The 17,072-nt window shown below is 39.8% G+C and overlaps 1 protein-coding gene across 1 annotated transcript in view; it reads left to right on the plus strand.

The window, feature by feature from the left end:
• The window catches only part of LOC117148350 (allatostatin-A receptor), a 69,570-nt gene that overhangs the window by 40,646 nt on the left and 11,852 nt on the right, over window positions 1–17,072 (plus strand). Inside the window, exon 3 of the mRNA XM_033315688.1 lies at window positions 6,919–7,385. Coding sequence (XP_033171579.1) covers window positions 7,094–7,385 — 292 coding nt within the window. The 5' untranslated portion in view covers window positions 6,919–7,093. The remainder of the gene's footprint in view (window positions 1–6,918; window positions 7,386–17,072) is intronic.

Raw genomic sequence — 17,072 nt, forward strand, 5'->3', positions numbered from 1 at the left:
AGGCAAGGCTTGGCCTGCATTGCTTGTTTTTTCCGCTGGCCACTTGCTCGGTGAGGAACATTGTCCCATCGAACCACAAAAACCGCATCCCCGTTTTTACCCCGCATTTTTCTGTGCTCGTTTAGTTGCCATTTGATTTGTAACATTTAAGTGGGCAGACACAAAAAAAAACTTTTCCAATATAGCGGCACAATAGCCCCACAATTTCCACCCAATTCCCAAACATTTTCCCGCTTCTCCTGCCGTTGTCCCCTCAACAGGTAACCGCAAAACTGTCAGCAGACAGTAAACTTTTCCATCTCCGCCTTTTTCGTAGTTGTCCGATAAAGTTTTTCCGTGTTTTTCTCTCCTCTGCCGCTATTGATTGAGTGTTGAAAATGTCATCTAACGTTTAACTGCAGGTCGAGAAAAAAGGATTCGAATTTCGACATCTTTCTGTACTACTTCTAAATTTACTAAGTGAAGGCAATCCGTGACCTTTAACAAATTAAATGTGTATTTCTTAATTTATGATATTCATACATTCATATTTATTGCTCTCTGTGTTCGCCTTGTGACTTTTGCCATTGTGCGAAAGCTAATTTGCCAATTTCTAGTCATCGCACCTGACCTCAGACAAAAGGAACGGAAAAAGGACAATGGCCAAACAATTCATCTCCGCTGTGATGGTGTTTTACAATCAAAACTCCTTGCACGTTCTCGCCTCTTGGACACACTTTTGTCTTCGCCTTTTATATTTTTTGGCTGTTTTATCTGCACATTTCGTGGTCCTTTGTTTGGTTGAAGGATAGAAGGGGCCAGGGAACGAAGGCCGAAAGAAATTAAAATGCAGGCCAAAACCTGAGCTGCATGTGATGACATTTCTCACAGGACATGTCCGGGATTCCCAGACAACGGATGACGAAAGACAGACAGGACTCCTCACGAGGGAATGGCATTTGAGTCGAGGAAATGGATTTGAAAATAGCACTGGAAAAGCAGTTGAAGCCAGTGTATGTTCGGTAACTTTAAGTTTCGAACTTATTTGTGATTCGAAATGGTTTAGGCCATTTGCAATGTTGCTTAAGTATACGATGAACCATAAATAAGTCGTTCCCGTCTCCATTTGAGTCACACAGTAAATAGCTTTATCGAGAACTTTGAAATTAGAACTTGGTCTGCAGGGTACTTTCTCGCACACAACACCACCACAAAAGTCCCAATTGGTCCATCTTGTGCGAATTGAAGACCATCGATTAACCGAAATGCAACCAATTGAAATGCAGCCCAATAAATGGGATCCTTTTTATGGATCCCGGCCACTCACTATGAATGAGCCACATAAAAAAAAAGAGGCGAAAAAGTCTTGGATATTGCAAAGACGAGCAGTGAGTGCAAAAAGGATATATATATTTATAAGAACTCAGAAATCAAAAGAAGAAGTCCACAGCATTCATTCATCCTGGCATTCACGCACGACTGAGCACACACGACAACCCTAGAACCTGGGGGCATGGCAACCCTGCCAGTAACTTTGATTTTCCCACTGCTTCACCACTCTATCTATCACCGCTATCCCCACTCTTTCGATTTCTGTTGCCATTGAAAGTCACTTTTCCTCAAAGCCTCACCAGCGAAAATTGGGCAGAGGAACGCGCACGTTTTCATCGCATCTAACTTTTTTGGTACCGAGCTCACAGACTCCCGGATACAGTAAAAAATAAATCAGTTTTGACCTTAAATCGTAGTTAAGCCCAAAATGTTCAAATTAAATGTGTCTGACAAAAGTCATATTTAATATCCGTTACTATAAGATGGAGAAGTGGGCAACTTTGCGGACTTCAACGACTCTTTATCATAACAATTAGGCAAAGTGCTTTGCGAATTTGTGCACTTTTATAGGGGCTATCGCCCATGGTGACTGTGCGCCGCATATGGCTGCCATTATGAATGGACTCGTCCACTCAACCACTGACCACCCGCTTTTCCGCCCGTCCGCTTTTCCCATCGCTTTTCCCACCATTTTGCCCCATGCTCTCACATGAGAGTAAGTGTGCTTTTGGTTGGCGGGTGTTTGTGCTGCGCTTTAACCAATTAGGAAATTACTTGTGTAAAGTGTTTGCCACAACAGCAGTAAAACAAATACCAATAGGAACTTTTCCCTTACCCACCGGGAAAACGACATCGGAATGCCCGAGAAAACTCTGGTCTAAAACCCCTGGGCTTAAAGTTCAGCCAACGATCGTTAGCCATGTTGGCTTCGAGAGTCTCCGTCTCCCTAAAAATCAATGGAAATGCTTCAAACTTTCTGCCAGTTGAAAACAAGAACTAATTACCACAAAAAAAAATTAATAAATATATATGTATATATGTATAAGGCAACGAATCTGAAAACTATTGACCGCAATTCAGCCTCAGAGATTTTGAGATCTTAAATGCCAGAGCAATAAAGCTTATTAAAGTAAAAAAAAGTTTATGAACCGAATATTTCAGGTACTTAATATCATATATAACTATATAATCATCTTTACCAATCAATCTTTGTGCTATTAACTCTTTACGTTCCAATTTATTGCTTTAATTAATGCATATTTGCACGCAATTTACCTTTGGTTTCTACTTAACTCAACTTCTTAAAAATCTCCTGCTTTTAATTATCCCTTTTTTATTAATCACTCAATTTTTCTAGATACCCCCTCGTAATTTAACATCCACTGAAACTTTAGACCGACACAACGCAAACTTAAAGTTCATTTTTAGAGACGAAGATGGAAAACCCAAATCAAAACCAGCGAAACCAACGACCGTTGGGAATTTGTTGCCATAGCCGAGAAGCAGATTAAGTTTTTTAATTAATTCTTTCTAGCAGGGCGGTGGTTTCTGGTTTTGGGATGTGGGATGTGGGGTGGCGGGATTGTAGCCGACTTTAAAGTCAATTAGTTTCATAAATCCGCGTTGACACATATTTGATTAAAAAGTTGTGCCCCGCCAACCCGAAAACCAAGCAAATGCTGAAAAGAGTCGAGGTGACGGGAAAAACTAGAGAGCAGCAAAGAAATGTGTGTGTATATACACACACACACCAAATTGGCTTTTAATTACATCTAATCTAAAGTTTTCTCTAATAAAAACAAGATAATGAAATCCAGGCAGCTCACTGATTTTGTTTTAATGCATTGTTTTAGAATTGTAAGCCAATGAAAGTTAAGGTTGATGCGTAAACGATAGCTTGGAATATTTATTGATACTTAGTTTAAGAAAATAAAACATATTTAATGACAAAACACATATAATTTCCACACACGCCGTATTATGAAAACAGTCAGTTGCTTTGCGGTAGTAAATTAATGCCACTGATGACCGATAAAAAGTGATTAATTAATAAGAAAATGTTTTCGCTGACTGAAAAATCAGTTTCACTTTGGTTTTATGACATTTAATTATAGAGGACATTGCCGAAGCAAATTACGCAATCTGTTTGGTTCCGTATGGCTGTATATTAACTGCCTTTTTGTGTGGCAGCCTTGGAATTATTCTATTGTTTTAATGAATTCAGTGGTTTCATATTACGACTATCATCAGCGCGTTGGACTTTAATTTGTAATTACATTTTTGTGGCTTTTTACCGTTGACCATTCCGTAGGCAATTTGATTGAAGCATCCGTTTGACAGTCAAATGGCAATAAAGCCGGGACCCACCCTCAGCTAAAATTCAATAAGAGCAATAACGATATCAAGTATACGCCACGACAGCCCGCGAGACGCCTTTCCTGCAATTTGCCCACCCTATTGCTCATCTTGGCCATCTATGAAAATAGCTCAATGACAAACATATTTAATTTATACACACTGCACTGCACATGCACTATTTCCCTTTAAATGGAAAATTGTTCCAAGGGCGAGGGAAATGAGCAGTGCGTGGAAAGTGCACATCGTATTCGCATGCATGTACATATTACTTCTCGCATTTCATCGGGTTGATCAGAACATTGGTTGAATTACTTATTTATATGTTATGCAATGGTATTTTTAATTAAAATCGTCGACGACCGTTGTCTATTGCAATTGTAATTATATTTGATGGCGAAATAAATATTTTATGTATATAATTATAACTTAAGTTCTTTGATTTTATTTTTCATCTGTGAGAACATATTGTTGGCTGTTCAAGTTTTGTGTTACATTATTATTGATACTGTATCGAATTATTTTTGTTTTTATTTTTCTAGTAATTGTAAATGAGCCCTTAAAAAAATAATAACAATATGTCTTAATTATGCGCTGTCTGTATTTTTTGTGTTTTTTATCTACTAGTCTCGCCTGAAAACATTCTTACACTTGAGCTAATTAATTATTAATATTTAATTTATGGCAGATGTGGCCTGTGTTTGGTTTCGAATTTAATGATGATGTTATTATTTGCCGCCTGCCTTTTGGTGTTTTTGCTTGGCTGACTTTTACGATTCGCACTCGGGCCATAAAAACGCAATTAGATTGAACGCCACGTACAGAAAAGCCACATGAGCAGTGTCCCCCTTTTTCTTTTAATTGAAATACATGGCATATTCATCGACCCTCAAATAATTGACCAAAGCTGGAATTGCTTTTCGGCCGAATTGGAATTTGCATTTGTGGTGCACAAGCCCGTTGTGCGGAAGTCCATGGCCGAGGAATACTCACTTAGGGGGTTGCTTACATGATGCAGATAACAACGCCGCGAATACGCAGTCTCTGCATCGGTGCGTATACGTAATCTCGTCGGGCCAACAATCCAGTACAATGACAGATCGAATGATTGACTGACTGCCCACTGGCTTTTGGCACTGAACAACAAACTGAATTCAGATTTTAAGGAATTTTCAATTTTATTCATATTACTTTTGAAATATTGTATTAAATGAAAATAATGTTAATATCATTCTTTAAGGAACTACAGAATTAATTTTAACTCACGCTGGTCCTGTACTTTTGTTCTCAGTGTAGTAATTGCATTGCGCTGCGATTATTGCAGGACGTAGGCTGTCATGAATCGACTGAACAGGGATAATTGAAGGATTCCTGCTCTCAATTCCATTAACAAACGATGGGCGATAAGAGGATTAAAGGCAGCTCTAATGCATTCACAAACACCATTCATTGTTTGCGGCTAATCAAATAATTTTCTTACACATCAAAATTATACAATAGGACCTTAAGAGTCTTAAGTATTAATGCCATAAGTTTGATCAAAATTTAAAAGTGTATATTGTAACACACATCCTGCGGAATTTTTTCCGTTGAATACATTTAACTTGTGAAACTAACAAATTCAATTTCAAGCCCCTTCGCCGCATTTTCCGGCGGCGGAAAGTCAAGGAAAAGCTTCTGGGAAGGAGAGGAAAGAGGAAACTCAAGACAGAGCCAGTAGCTCCTTTATATGCCTCTTAATCCTTAAACAGTTTGCCACAAAGCGAAATTTATCTGGGAAGCCGTAAATCAAATCAGCTTAATACGCTTAACATAAATCGTGGAGTTTAGAGACGAAAAAAAACCATTAAATCGCTCTTACCAGTCTATAATTGCTCAACGCAGATAGCGTCGCCGAAAAATGAGTAATAATATCGCCGATAAGCAGAGACAAACGGTTCATAATTATGGCTTGATTTAATTAAAAGCACTGCGGAAATAATTTACCGGGACGACTGGCAATTTGTGACAACAATCACAGAAGTGCCCTCGATATCATCTGCATAATTTATAGTTGGCAATTTCTTTGAATGGGTCTGTCTCTCGCAAAATTGTGTGCATACAATGCCAAATTGATTCTGTCTGTTATATATTTATATTTCTGTCTGACACTTATTTCGCCAGCGAATCGCGTTGCTGTTCTCGAAAACAAAATCTGCAGCAAAGATATGGGATCCTCAGAGTTTTCTTGTACAATTATACATATACTTATTCACTTGTTAAGCTTCACAGTTGAAATCCTCAACCCTATTCAAGCTAGTTTCGCAGTTGAACAGACTCTTTTGGGATTCTGTCAACGGAATTCCTTCATCTTTGGACGCACTCAATTATGGCGCCTCGTCCTTTTTTCTCGTCATCGTTTGTCAATCCCCCGTTCGAGCTCGTTTTTGCTCTGTTTTGTGTCACTCGCTTAATAATATGTTAATTGACAGCTTAAGCCAACCGTCAGCGAAGGGTGCGTGCCATTTCAGACGCGACATGACAGCACATATGTCTCCTCGATTAGTAGTTAAAGTGTAATGCCATTGGACAGCAAAACGAATAAAAAAAAGGAAGCAGCAAAAAAAGGAAAAAAGGGGGATAAGGCGGGTAACATGGATACAAGTGTTATCCTTAGGCGGCTAATTGATGCAGCGCACGTGGCGTATGCGTTATATCCCGTCATGGATTTTCGACATCGATGTTATTTATTTAACTATGCAAATGTGATAAATATCTGCAAAGGTCCGCTGTCTGTTTTCCAGAAACATCCCCTTCTTTCCTTGTAATGGAATTAAATTAATTTTACATAATTTGGTACATGGCCATCCAGATGATGTTCTGTGCAACAGTGGCATTCAATTAGCATGGATGGCTGCAAATTCAATAAGTCAGTTTAAATTAACGCAAAGGGAAATGTATTCGATTTCTCAAAAATTAGACAACATTCAAATTCGACAGAAATTGTACAATTATAAATAAAAGGCGAATGAAATGTTCAGCCCACTGTGCAGCACATTTCACTTTCGTTTATTGGGGCGAAACAAAAGGAAACTTATCGAAACGCCCACACACCGACGGCCTTGACTGTCCATCTATTTTGCGTGGCGGGCGATATGGATGTAGATTTATTCTTTATAGCATCTGCTATGGGTATACAAACAAAAAAAATATCTGCATCTGCCAGCTCATATCTAAATTATTTATTACACCACTTCAATTTGTCTCTTTCAGGGCGATATAACTCACGGATATGCAAATGCCGAGGTGGGCGTGGCCGGGGGCGTGCCGCAACAAGCAAATGCGAGAGGCCAAACAATAGAGACAGAGTCATCCAATTAGAAAGGCCCTACAGAATCGAATAATATATACACATATATATTTAAGCACGATAGGCATCTCTGCCAAGATGGCTGGCCATCAGTGGCTGGCTCTTTTGTTGGCCACGCTAATTAGCAGCTGGCCAAAAGCCTCTTGGGGCGCCACTGGAAACGGTAGCATCATAAGCGCTAGCAACAGTAGTGGCAACAACTATGCATTCACCTCGGAACACACGGATCACTCGGACCACAATGCCAACGACTCCATGGAATACGATGCGGAGAGTGTGGCCCTCGAACGGATCGTATCCACAATAGTTCCGGTCTTCTTCGGCATTATCGGATTCGCAGGACTTTTGGGCAACGGTCTGGTTATTCTGGGTAAGTGGCAAGCTCTCAAAATTTGTTTCGATATCACTTGCCAATCAATCTGAAAGTATGGAGATGATATCAGATAGATACGCACCGTAGTAGCTGTTTTTGCATTCCTCACAAAATCCAGTTAGATATAATCGTAGATATCAATCGCAGTTCGATTTCAAGAGTGGGTCTTGCCCCATTTTCTGCGCAGTGTATGCCCCCTTCTTGCCATAAAAACGCGGATTCGCATCCGACGAAACGCTTTCATTAGCGACCTCTGGCAAATTATGCGTAATAATTGCAAATGAAGCTGCAAAGGACGAGAAGCAATAAGGATGAGGTGCTGGAGAGCCATAAAAACATAAAATCGCTTGCAAGAGCCGCGCGTTCACGCGGAAGCTAATTGATTTTTTATATCCCATTAAGGGAATGGGCGAATAACGAGCGGAGGTGTGAGGCTGGCATCGTTAAGATTGCAATTTGCTAGTATTGCAGAAATTTAATAGGCCAGCAGAGGCACATTGCGTTGCGATTCATATTCGTAGTGAACAAGAAGTGGAGAGTGCAGTCTCCTGTGTTAACAAAAAAGCGTGAAAATCAAATAAATATGCCTTAATTTAATCTTACCTCTCTCTCTCTGCAGCAAAAAGCAATGGAAGGCAATGAAAGAATGTCAGGGGGCCAAGTGGGTTAAGACGAAGAAGGGATCTTACCTCAAACACTTGAGTGCCCCTCTGTGTGTGTGTGCGTGTGTGTGTGTGTGTGTGTGTGTGCTCTATCACCGACACAACAGACTAAATCTCAACAGGCAAACTCATTTTGCATGCACTATTTTTCGTCTCTTTTTTTCGCTTTGTTGTTTTCTCGTTGCAACCTTGGTGTGAAATTCTCAGAGGCCATCTTACCACACCTGCAATTTGCCGTGTGTGTGTGTGTGTGTGTGTGTGCTTGATAGTGGGTGTGTTGGTTGGCCGCACCATCTACCCACCGGAAAAACAAAAACAGCTCGAAGCAAGAAGAATCTAAAAATAAGAAAATCACAAGGCAAAAAAATAAAAATAAACCTGAAAAAAGGCGGCTGCTCTAAGTGTAACGGTGAAACTAAACCCCCGACGTCGAGCACTAAGAATACAGTTTTTTTTTTTCGACAGCCACCTCTTGGCTATAAGCTTCAAGCCTTTCTCTTAAGCTCGCTTCCGCCATAAAAGTGAAAATGAAAACAACTTGCAGTAATAGAGACATAACCAGACTCAATTAGAACAAATTCACTTTGCTCCCAAGGCAAAATCCATACGAATTGTGATCCCATTTTTTACAGATAGTTGCGGGCTGTATGATAATATTTGCATCGAAAAATAAAGCTAATATTTACATTTTGCTGGCCTAAAACTTAATTATTTTCGTATTTGCTTTCTTAACTAGACTTCTAGAGTCTCGGGCAAAGACAAATGTAACCGAGAACCCTTGAAAGTTGTCCAAGAAACAAATGAGTGGGTCAAAGTGCAGGCGTTGGTGGGCCACGCCCACAGCGGCCGAGTGAAAAGCGTTTTCCATGTCGCTGCTCCCCGGCTTCCTATCGCATTCTCGCCGCTGTCAGGCCAATGGAAAAGTTTCATTAAAGTCGCTAGTGGCATCCAAGCATCCAATTGCCCACGACAACCACCCACAATTTTTCCCAGTATCCTGTTCAATTTTACTCGGGATGCTGCTGTGTGGAAAAGCCACTTTGTCAGCTGCGTTGGCGGCATTATGATAAATGATTTGCAAATGAACGTGTGGATTTTATGGCAAATTATGAAGGCGAAAATTAGAGCCACTCAACTGGGAGAACTTCCGAGTTTGCCTAGTTCTAGGCAAAGCCACTAGTCTCGAGAATACACTGAAAATATGATGGGCTCGTTAGTGATACGCTGGGAAAGGTATGATGTGCGTTGTACAAAGACTTCTCTAAAATATTTTCAAGTGGACATATATTTTAGTGTGAAGATTTAGCTGCCTGCGGTGCAAAGTGCAAGCGTTTACTTATGGCTTATGGAAAGATAATTTGTCAAAATGCCACATGACCAGTTGAAAAAAAACGCCAACTGACATCATCATCATCATCATCGTCAGCAGCAGCAGCAGCAGCAGCAGGCATCATTACAACATTATCCGTGTGTGGAAGATAAGGTGCTGCATTTAATGGCTGATAAGTACATTTTCACACCCAAACGCACACGACATATTGATAGATGGAAGGCCTGCCTGCTGGCTTGCATGGGCATTAAGCTGAAATTGATTTAATTTCCGCATTGCTCTCGCCACAAAACTATGGCATTTCCCCAGATACTTTTGGCAAATGTATGCATAAGTTTACACAACTCTGACACAAACTGTCAACAGCAATTTGTGTAAATCTGCCGGGCGAGGCGAACCGCAACACGAATCCAAAACTCACAGTCCTTTATGCTTAATTATAATTTATGTTTCAAGGATATTCGGGCGACGCATTGTCACTTCAATTTGCATTGGCCCCTTGTCGCTGGAGAACGGTTCGGTTTGGCAGCGGTTTTGGTCTTCCATTTGCCGAAATAAATCCGGGACAGTGGCGAATGTGTATCCCAGTTGAGGGGCCCACAAATTCAGTTATAAAATTGTAATTGCCTAGACGAACAGGAACGTGACTCAGTGTCCCCAAACGATGATCCTGTCCCACCGATTTCCACTACGTTTCCCGGCCACAGGAGCGGCATGCAAAGTTAACAGGATTGCGGATGGAGCTACAAAGTTTTCAAAAGGCTTTTGGAAAAACAGCTCAAGTTTTTCACACTTTTTGGCCAGCGAACAGGCAGAGCATATTCATATTTATTTATTTCTTTTTTTTGAAAATCCTTGCACCTACAACAAACTCGAAATTTAATTCCTATGCATTTATATACGCTTTGAAATCACTTTTTCCTGAGGAAAAAACAGCGTAGGGTATGTGCTAGTTGAAATAACTTCCATCGTAGCCTCAATACTTGTGTTTTTTTCTGTTGTCCTGACGGAGCTGGCAAATTTGATTTGGTCCCAAACCCAAAACATGTTTCTCATTCGACACAGCTTCCCCCCTTTCTCTCTTTTTTTTTTTGTTTTTTTCGCCTGGCATCCTTTTTCGACAGATGGAACCGCAAAATCAACTTAAATGAGGGCGTAATACAATTTCGGGGGATATATAACCGAAAGGGTTGCGATTGGATGGATGATGGCGTGAAGGGGGAGTTGAGAAAACCTGATCCACCTGCATCCCGACATCCTGTGAATCCGTGAAGGCCACGCCAAGGACGCCGGGCATAAATTGTTTGCACTTTTGCCATTGTTATTATGGCTTTTCGCTGGAAAATGCATTTACCGTTCTCCCGATTTCCCACCGCATATTTGCATGTAAACACGGCTAGGGGATTTCTCGATTGGTGCATGGTGCACCAGGAACAAATTGCTTGGATTGCCACACATGATTAGAAACGGAAAACTCGATTGCCCGCCCAACAAGTTATGCGAAATAGTTCCAAATCAGCTTCAATTAATAGCATCAATATTCATTTTTCAATGCCATTAAATGGAAATCTTGATGAATTTGATTATTCCTGTTATATACAGAGTGTTTCCACTTGGTACTGGCCCAGGTATGTTTTACTTCATCCTCTTGGCTACAATTTTCTTTTTGTTGCTTGTTTTTTGAAAAAATACTCGAACATAAAAGCAGCCACACATGTGCACCGGATGAGTCCTGATGCCAAGGATACACCTGAGTCTATGCTTCAAACACTTTATTATCGGAAAATGCCGAGTACTTTTCTTTCTGGCCAAGCCTCAATCTTTCGAGGGGCTTTTGCATGTCTCCTTCAGGAACCATATGTATACTTTTTTTTTCTTTAAAAAAAAGAAAATATGTTGCAGGCTGCACGTAGTTGCAATTTGAGGGAGCACATGCGAGTATTTTAGTGTGAAGCCCCGTAAAAACGTACGCACAAAAGTATGCAATGAAAGAAGCATTTAAGAGGCATATGGCCACATGCGTGTGTGGGTGCGTTGCGGTTCTGCATGTGTGTGTGTGTGTGCGTTGGGTAAATTTACACAAATCCACAAGGCGTACGAATTTATTATCCAGCGTTGATAGTGATAAAATTTATAACCAGCATTGAGCGCACTGCCTAAAAGCGGGCAGTACAAACACAAACACGGCCGCACACACACAGACAAACAGACAGACAGACAAACAATGCCCAAGCGAGCCACACACAAACATACACACACACACACACACAGAGGCAATTGTGCGTGGGTGGATAGGACACTCTGTCCTACTCACTTGCTCTGTATATCTCGCTTCCACTCTCCGTACATTCGTCATATTTATGCTTTTTTATGGGCCATGTACAATTTTATTGTTTTACTTTTCAATGCAATGTCTGCCGGGGCCTGGCGCACACACACTAACTCACTCGAATGTGTGCACATACATACATACCAGAGAACTGCAAGGGTGGCACTTTTTTACCACTCGACTCACACCCTACAATTTTGTGTGCGGGTGCTACCCGCCACGCACATCGCGGGTACTTACAAACACACAGTATAAATCTGAACATGCAGACAAGACACCCCGTTGTGCGCGCACCCGAATCAATACGGTGCTCTGCGTCGCGGGTGCCGATCACACACTGCCTAAAAAGGGATGAGTGACAAAAACACTTGTGGGTTTACCGTTAAACACATGGGTGTTTCCAAAAATACTCGGGTGTTTCCAAAAATACTTGTGTGTCTCGTAGATAGGCGAGTCACAGACAAGATGCGTAACTCCATACGTTTTACACTCCATACGTTTACACACTATTCTTTCGGCGTGGCTCTAGACTTTGTCGAATACTTTGTAAAATATGCCCTTCATCTTATTATTATATATTATTATAATTATATATATTATATTATATTTTATTATATTATATATTATTAATATATATATATATATGTAATTTAATTATTATATATATATATTATTATATATTATATATATTTTATTAAATATTATTATATATTATATATATTTTATTAAATATTATTATATATTATTAACGTTATTATTATTTAAATATAGATTATAGTAAAAATAATAGTAATAGTAATAATGCTAATAGCCGAATCTATGTACATAATGTCACAAAATTCATTTCAAAAATGACTTTATGTAAGATTATTTGTCAGTAGAGTATTCAGCTAGCGACGTGTGAAAAATTAATAAGGCAATGATTCGAAACGGGTGGCACCCATTGAGCAAAGACATGAGCACAAAAATTTTCTTGGGTATTCCCTTTTACCCTTCATTTCTTATACCCGTCACGCTTCCTCCCATACAAATTTTAGGCGTACAAAAAATGACCAGAGAACTGCAGCCCGCATACAAAAAATGACGTGCGGCCGATCGTTGACTGTGCGTCCACTCACCCAAACGGTGATTGCGCAGCAGGCCTCGGGTGGTTTTTTTACTCGTAACAATAACACCACGTTGGTAAAACACTCGAGTATTTTGTGTTGCCGCAAGTAGGGTGTCAAAAAACACGGGGTGCCTAGAGTACCGAGTGTTTATCGGGTGGACGTAGAGTGCCAGTGGCGGGCTGCAGTTCTCTGATACATACATGGCACAGCATTGCGCAAACAAGTAGTACACAAATTGTTCCTATATTGCTTATGTGTGAGAAAAAGTTTTCGGCTGCAGTGGTCTGTGCTTGTGGTCTTTTGAAAATCATTCGAGTAAAGAATAGTACAAGTTGGTACTATTTTCATGATCACCACTGTATCGAAGGACTCGGCCAAGGGGAAGATACCCACTGAATACCGGAATACATGTACTGCTTAGGACCCCAAAACCCGTTTGGCATGGTGAACAAAGGTACAAAATACCAGAGCTTCGCTGTCTTCCTGCTCAGGATATGCATAAGGACAAGACTTTCCGGCTTGCGATAGCGTTGGAAATGAAATCTCAGAATATTTCAAATTGCAAGCTGAACAAGAAATTATTGAAAGAATTAATTAATTAATTGAATACTCTAAGCTTAAAAATCTTAATAAGACTGTTTCAGTTTTGGGAACCCCCTTCTTTAGTTTTTTTTGCCAGCTCTTTTGTGTGCATTTCTCCGCATACATTCTTTTGTCCTTACCCCCCATTTCGGCCCCCTTTTTAGGCCCTTTTCGACCCTTCTATGTCTTCATCGTTCGCACACACTTGTGGCGCACTCTTGTCAACACATATGCGCCCGTGATGGCCGCACCATATGGCCAGGTGTCCCCAGATCCCACAGCCACATCCTCATCCTCGTGCTCATGCTCGTCTTCTTCCCATCCCCAAGTGTCCTTGGGCTTTTTGGCCCCTGGCAAGTGGCCATAGGTCCTTTATTCGCCCGCCTGACTGATGCAAATCCCATCAATAATCCAACAATGCTGCGCCGCTCAAGACGAGATGTTGGTATATAAAATAGAAACGGCGGCAAACAGAGAAAAAACCGAAAACAAAAGAAAGCGGACCTGCTTTAAATATTTTGCCCAGTAAATTGGATATTCAAAGGGTTCTTACATTACAGTAAAATGTTTTCAAAATATTCTATGAAACTGACAGTTGTCAGTTTCAAAATTCAATACTGCGCTGCGAAAGTTTACTGTGCACGATGATTGACTGCTTGTCGGGTTGACTGATTCACATTTGTTTGTCAATGATAATGATGAGCTCACGACATTGATGTACAATTTCATGCTGCTACCATGTATTGTTGTCCATGTAAAGGGTGAAATGGCATTGTTAAACGAGTGTCTGTCCAATCTTCACAGATCATTTACCTTCTATGTACCTGATATATACATAGATGCCCCAATAATATAGACGTTGTGGCGCAAAACAAATTAAATATGGCAGCTTATGCTATGTCTAATATTATTAAGGAATTGAGGAATATAAGAAGATTATCTAACTAGAATATGTTCGATACAGAGAAGCTTTTGAATTTGAATGACATTTGAATTTATTGCCCTACGGCTGTTCAATTCAATTTTAATGAACTCAGGAAGTCAGGTGCATTTGATTGGATTATTAATGTGTTTTGATGGGTACTTAGTTAAGCTTGACACTTCGTGTGGTGAGTGATAGGAATGTATCTTAAAATTAATTAATAGACCACAATTTGATTGCTGAAGCAATTAAGATATACAAATAATTAAACCAAAGTGTACATCTCTGATTCAACATCTGTTTCTCAACCTTGGACACTGTAAGGCAGTAATTCATAAATTATTGACAAAATAATTATAAATTAAATATGAAAAAGATTGTTGAATCGATTGATAAGAAAATGCTCCCATGGGTTTCATCACTTAAACAGGACCTTCAGTTGAAATAGTCATTGTAACGAGAGTCCATGGCTCTGAACTCAATTCAGCCTGTCCATAGGAAAATGTTTCCCGGAAAATGTGCTCTTCCTTTTTTGATTTATCTAAGTTTCCCCCGAACTCGCCTTCCCTTTGTCTGGCATTAAATATGTATTTGTATAGGCTGGCAAATGATGCAAATAAAAGTAGGGAAAGTAGGGAAAACAAAACAAAAATAATGAAGCCTGGACATCGCTGATTTCAGAGAGCCTGAAGATTGCAGAAGGACCCACAAATGGGCCAAGAAAAGGACAATGGACCGAGGGCCTTTTGTAACCGGATATTCATGTGCCAAAACAGGATGTCTCTCTAGCTGTGCTGTGCATTAAAATTTAAATTAATTGCCATAGCCGAGGGGACTGTACTTATGTACGCTCTTCCCTCGGCAGCAACTGCAGGACCCGAAATATTCCTGCATATCCTGCATATCCTGCATATCCTAGAAGCAATCATTTATGCACTTAATGGGCTTAAGCCCACACACTCGGCCGCCTTTAATTGGATCATAAAACAAAGGCCTCTGCCGAACATCTAAACTCGAACGGAACTCTTACTTTGAGATAGCCAATTTTAATTGAGAATAAGTTTCTATGCCATTAAAATTATGCCTACCGTAATGGGTCGTGTCGAAATAATCAGCCAGTGTGATTTCATTATGCTCAAAAGCAATGGGCTTAAGACTCGTAAATTACTCCACTTTAGTACTCTTCAAAATAACAACAGAATTTTTGATTACTTCTCTGGAAAATCCTGCGAATCAGGAACCTAAGTCCGCAGTAATTAAATCGCTGCGCACTTGAGCCGTGAAATTTGCCCACTTAACTCCTGAGCTGCCTGTAATTTTGTATTACTCAATAAACGTATTTCAATTGTTCGAATTTCAATTGTTTGCTTGGCAACATATACTAATTTCAAATAAATACTAAATATGTAAGCCCATTTTTTCATAAAATAAATAAACCAAAGTTAAACTCCATTGAGGTTCTAATCAAGGAAAGAGGCAACACATTTAAAAAATGTTGAAAACATTATTTCTTCAACTCAAGCTTGAAAGTTAAGACCTATCCTCACTTTTGTCTACTAAATCAGAGCTCAAATTGCGTATACGCCGTGTCGACTTGAAGTGCATCAATAACAGGCTAAAAACAGGAAGGAAAGTGCGGGCAACAAGAGGGCTAACGAAGGGCGGGGGAAATGGGTGGGCATTAGAGTGACATTAAAGTTCAATAAAAGTGAATTTATGCCCCCAGATGCGAGTGAACAGGAAATCCTGTCTAGAACACAGGCACGCACACACACACACCCATGTGTGTGTTGTCTGAATATTTGTTTATTTGTAAGCTCCTTTAGAACCAACATGACACGCCCCTTTTTTTTTCCTTTGCAGGCCAGCATTAAATAACAAACGTTTTTTTCGCTTGAAGAACTTTTGCCGCTTTTGCTGCCGTGCCCCATAAATTATGCTACACTTTATTATTTTGTAAAATTCCAGCCAGCCAAGAAGGAAAAAACAAAAAAAAAGTAAAAATATAAAACTGGCACACTTTTTCTGTAATGGCGGGAAAAAGTTAATGCCCCAACAAAAACGCCACATTTTGGACCCTTTTTTGTGCGAATCCTTCTCGTGTGTCAACAGGACCCGCAAAAAGTTGGTTAACCACAGAGACTAGTGGGTATCTAGTGGTCAGCACCGCCTTCTGTTAATTGATAAAGCCTCAGAACAAAGTTGCCAACTGAACCCCATTTAAAGTAGAAAAATGAACGCAAAATATGGATATCAAAAGAATTTGATATTTTTTTTTTCAATTGCTTGTTGCTGAAACATAAATATCTTGATTAATTGCGCAAAATGTTATAAACAGTTGTGTAGGCGCCTTAACCCACGAAATAAGAATATACATTTATATATATTTTTGATGCCCTATCATTTACTTACCCCATTTGGCAATTTCATGCAAATACTTATGCCAAAACGGCAAAAATTTGCTACCAATCTGTTGCCAAAAACTATTCAGCAATAAACAAGCTGAACGCTAAGAGAAAAGTTTGGCAAGGGCTTAAACGGGGTTACAGTTGAAGCAGCTTATGTTACACATATGTTGACCTTTCCTATGTGTGCTCATATATAATATAATATGAAATATATTGTACATTTTGTATTATTGTCACCAATTTCTTACTGCTCCAATTGCCATTGATTCTCGCATATTCCTGTTCCTGCTGCTACTTATTACTCTATTGCCTGTTTGTGCTTATTTTTTGTCGAGGGGGTTT

This window comes from Drosophila mauritiana, chromosome X, assembly GCF_004382145.1.
Source record: "Drosophila mauritiana strain mau12 chromosome X, ASM438214v1, whole genome shotgun sequence".
Taxonomy (NCBI): domain Eukaryota; kingdom Metazoa; phylum Arthropoda; class Insecta; order Diptera; family Drosophilidae; genus Drosophila; species Drosophila mauritiana.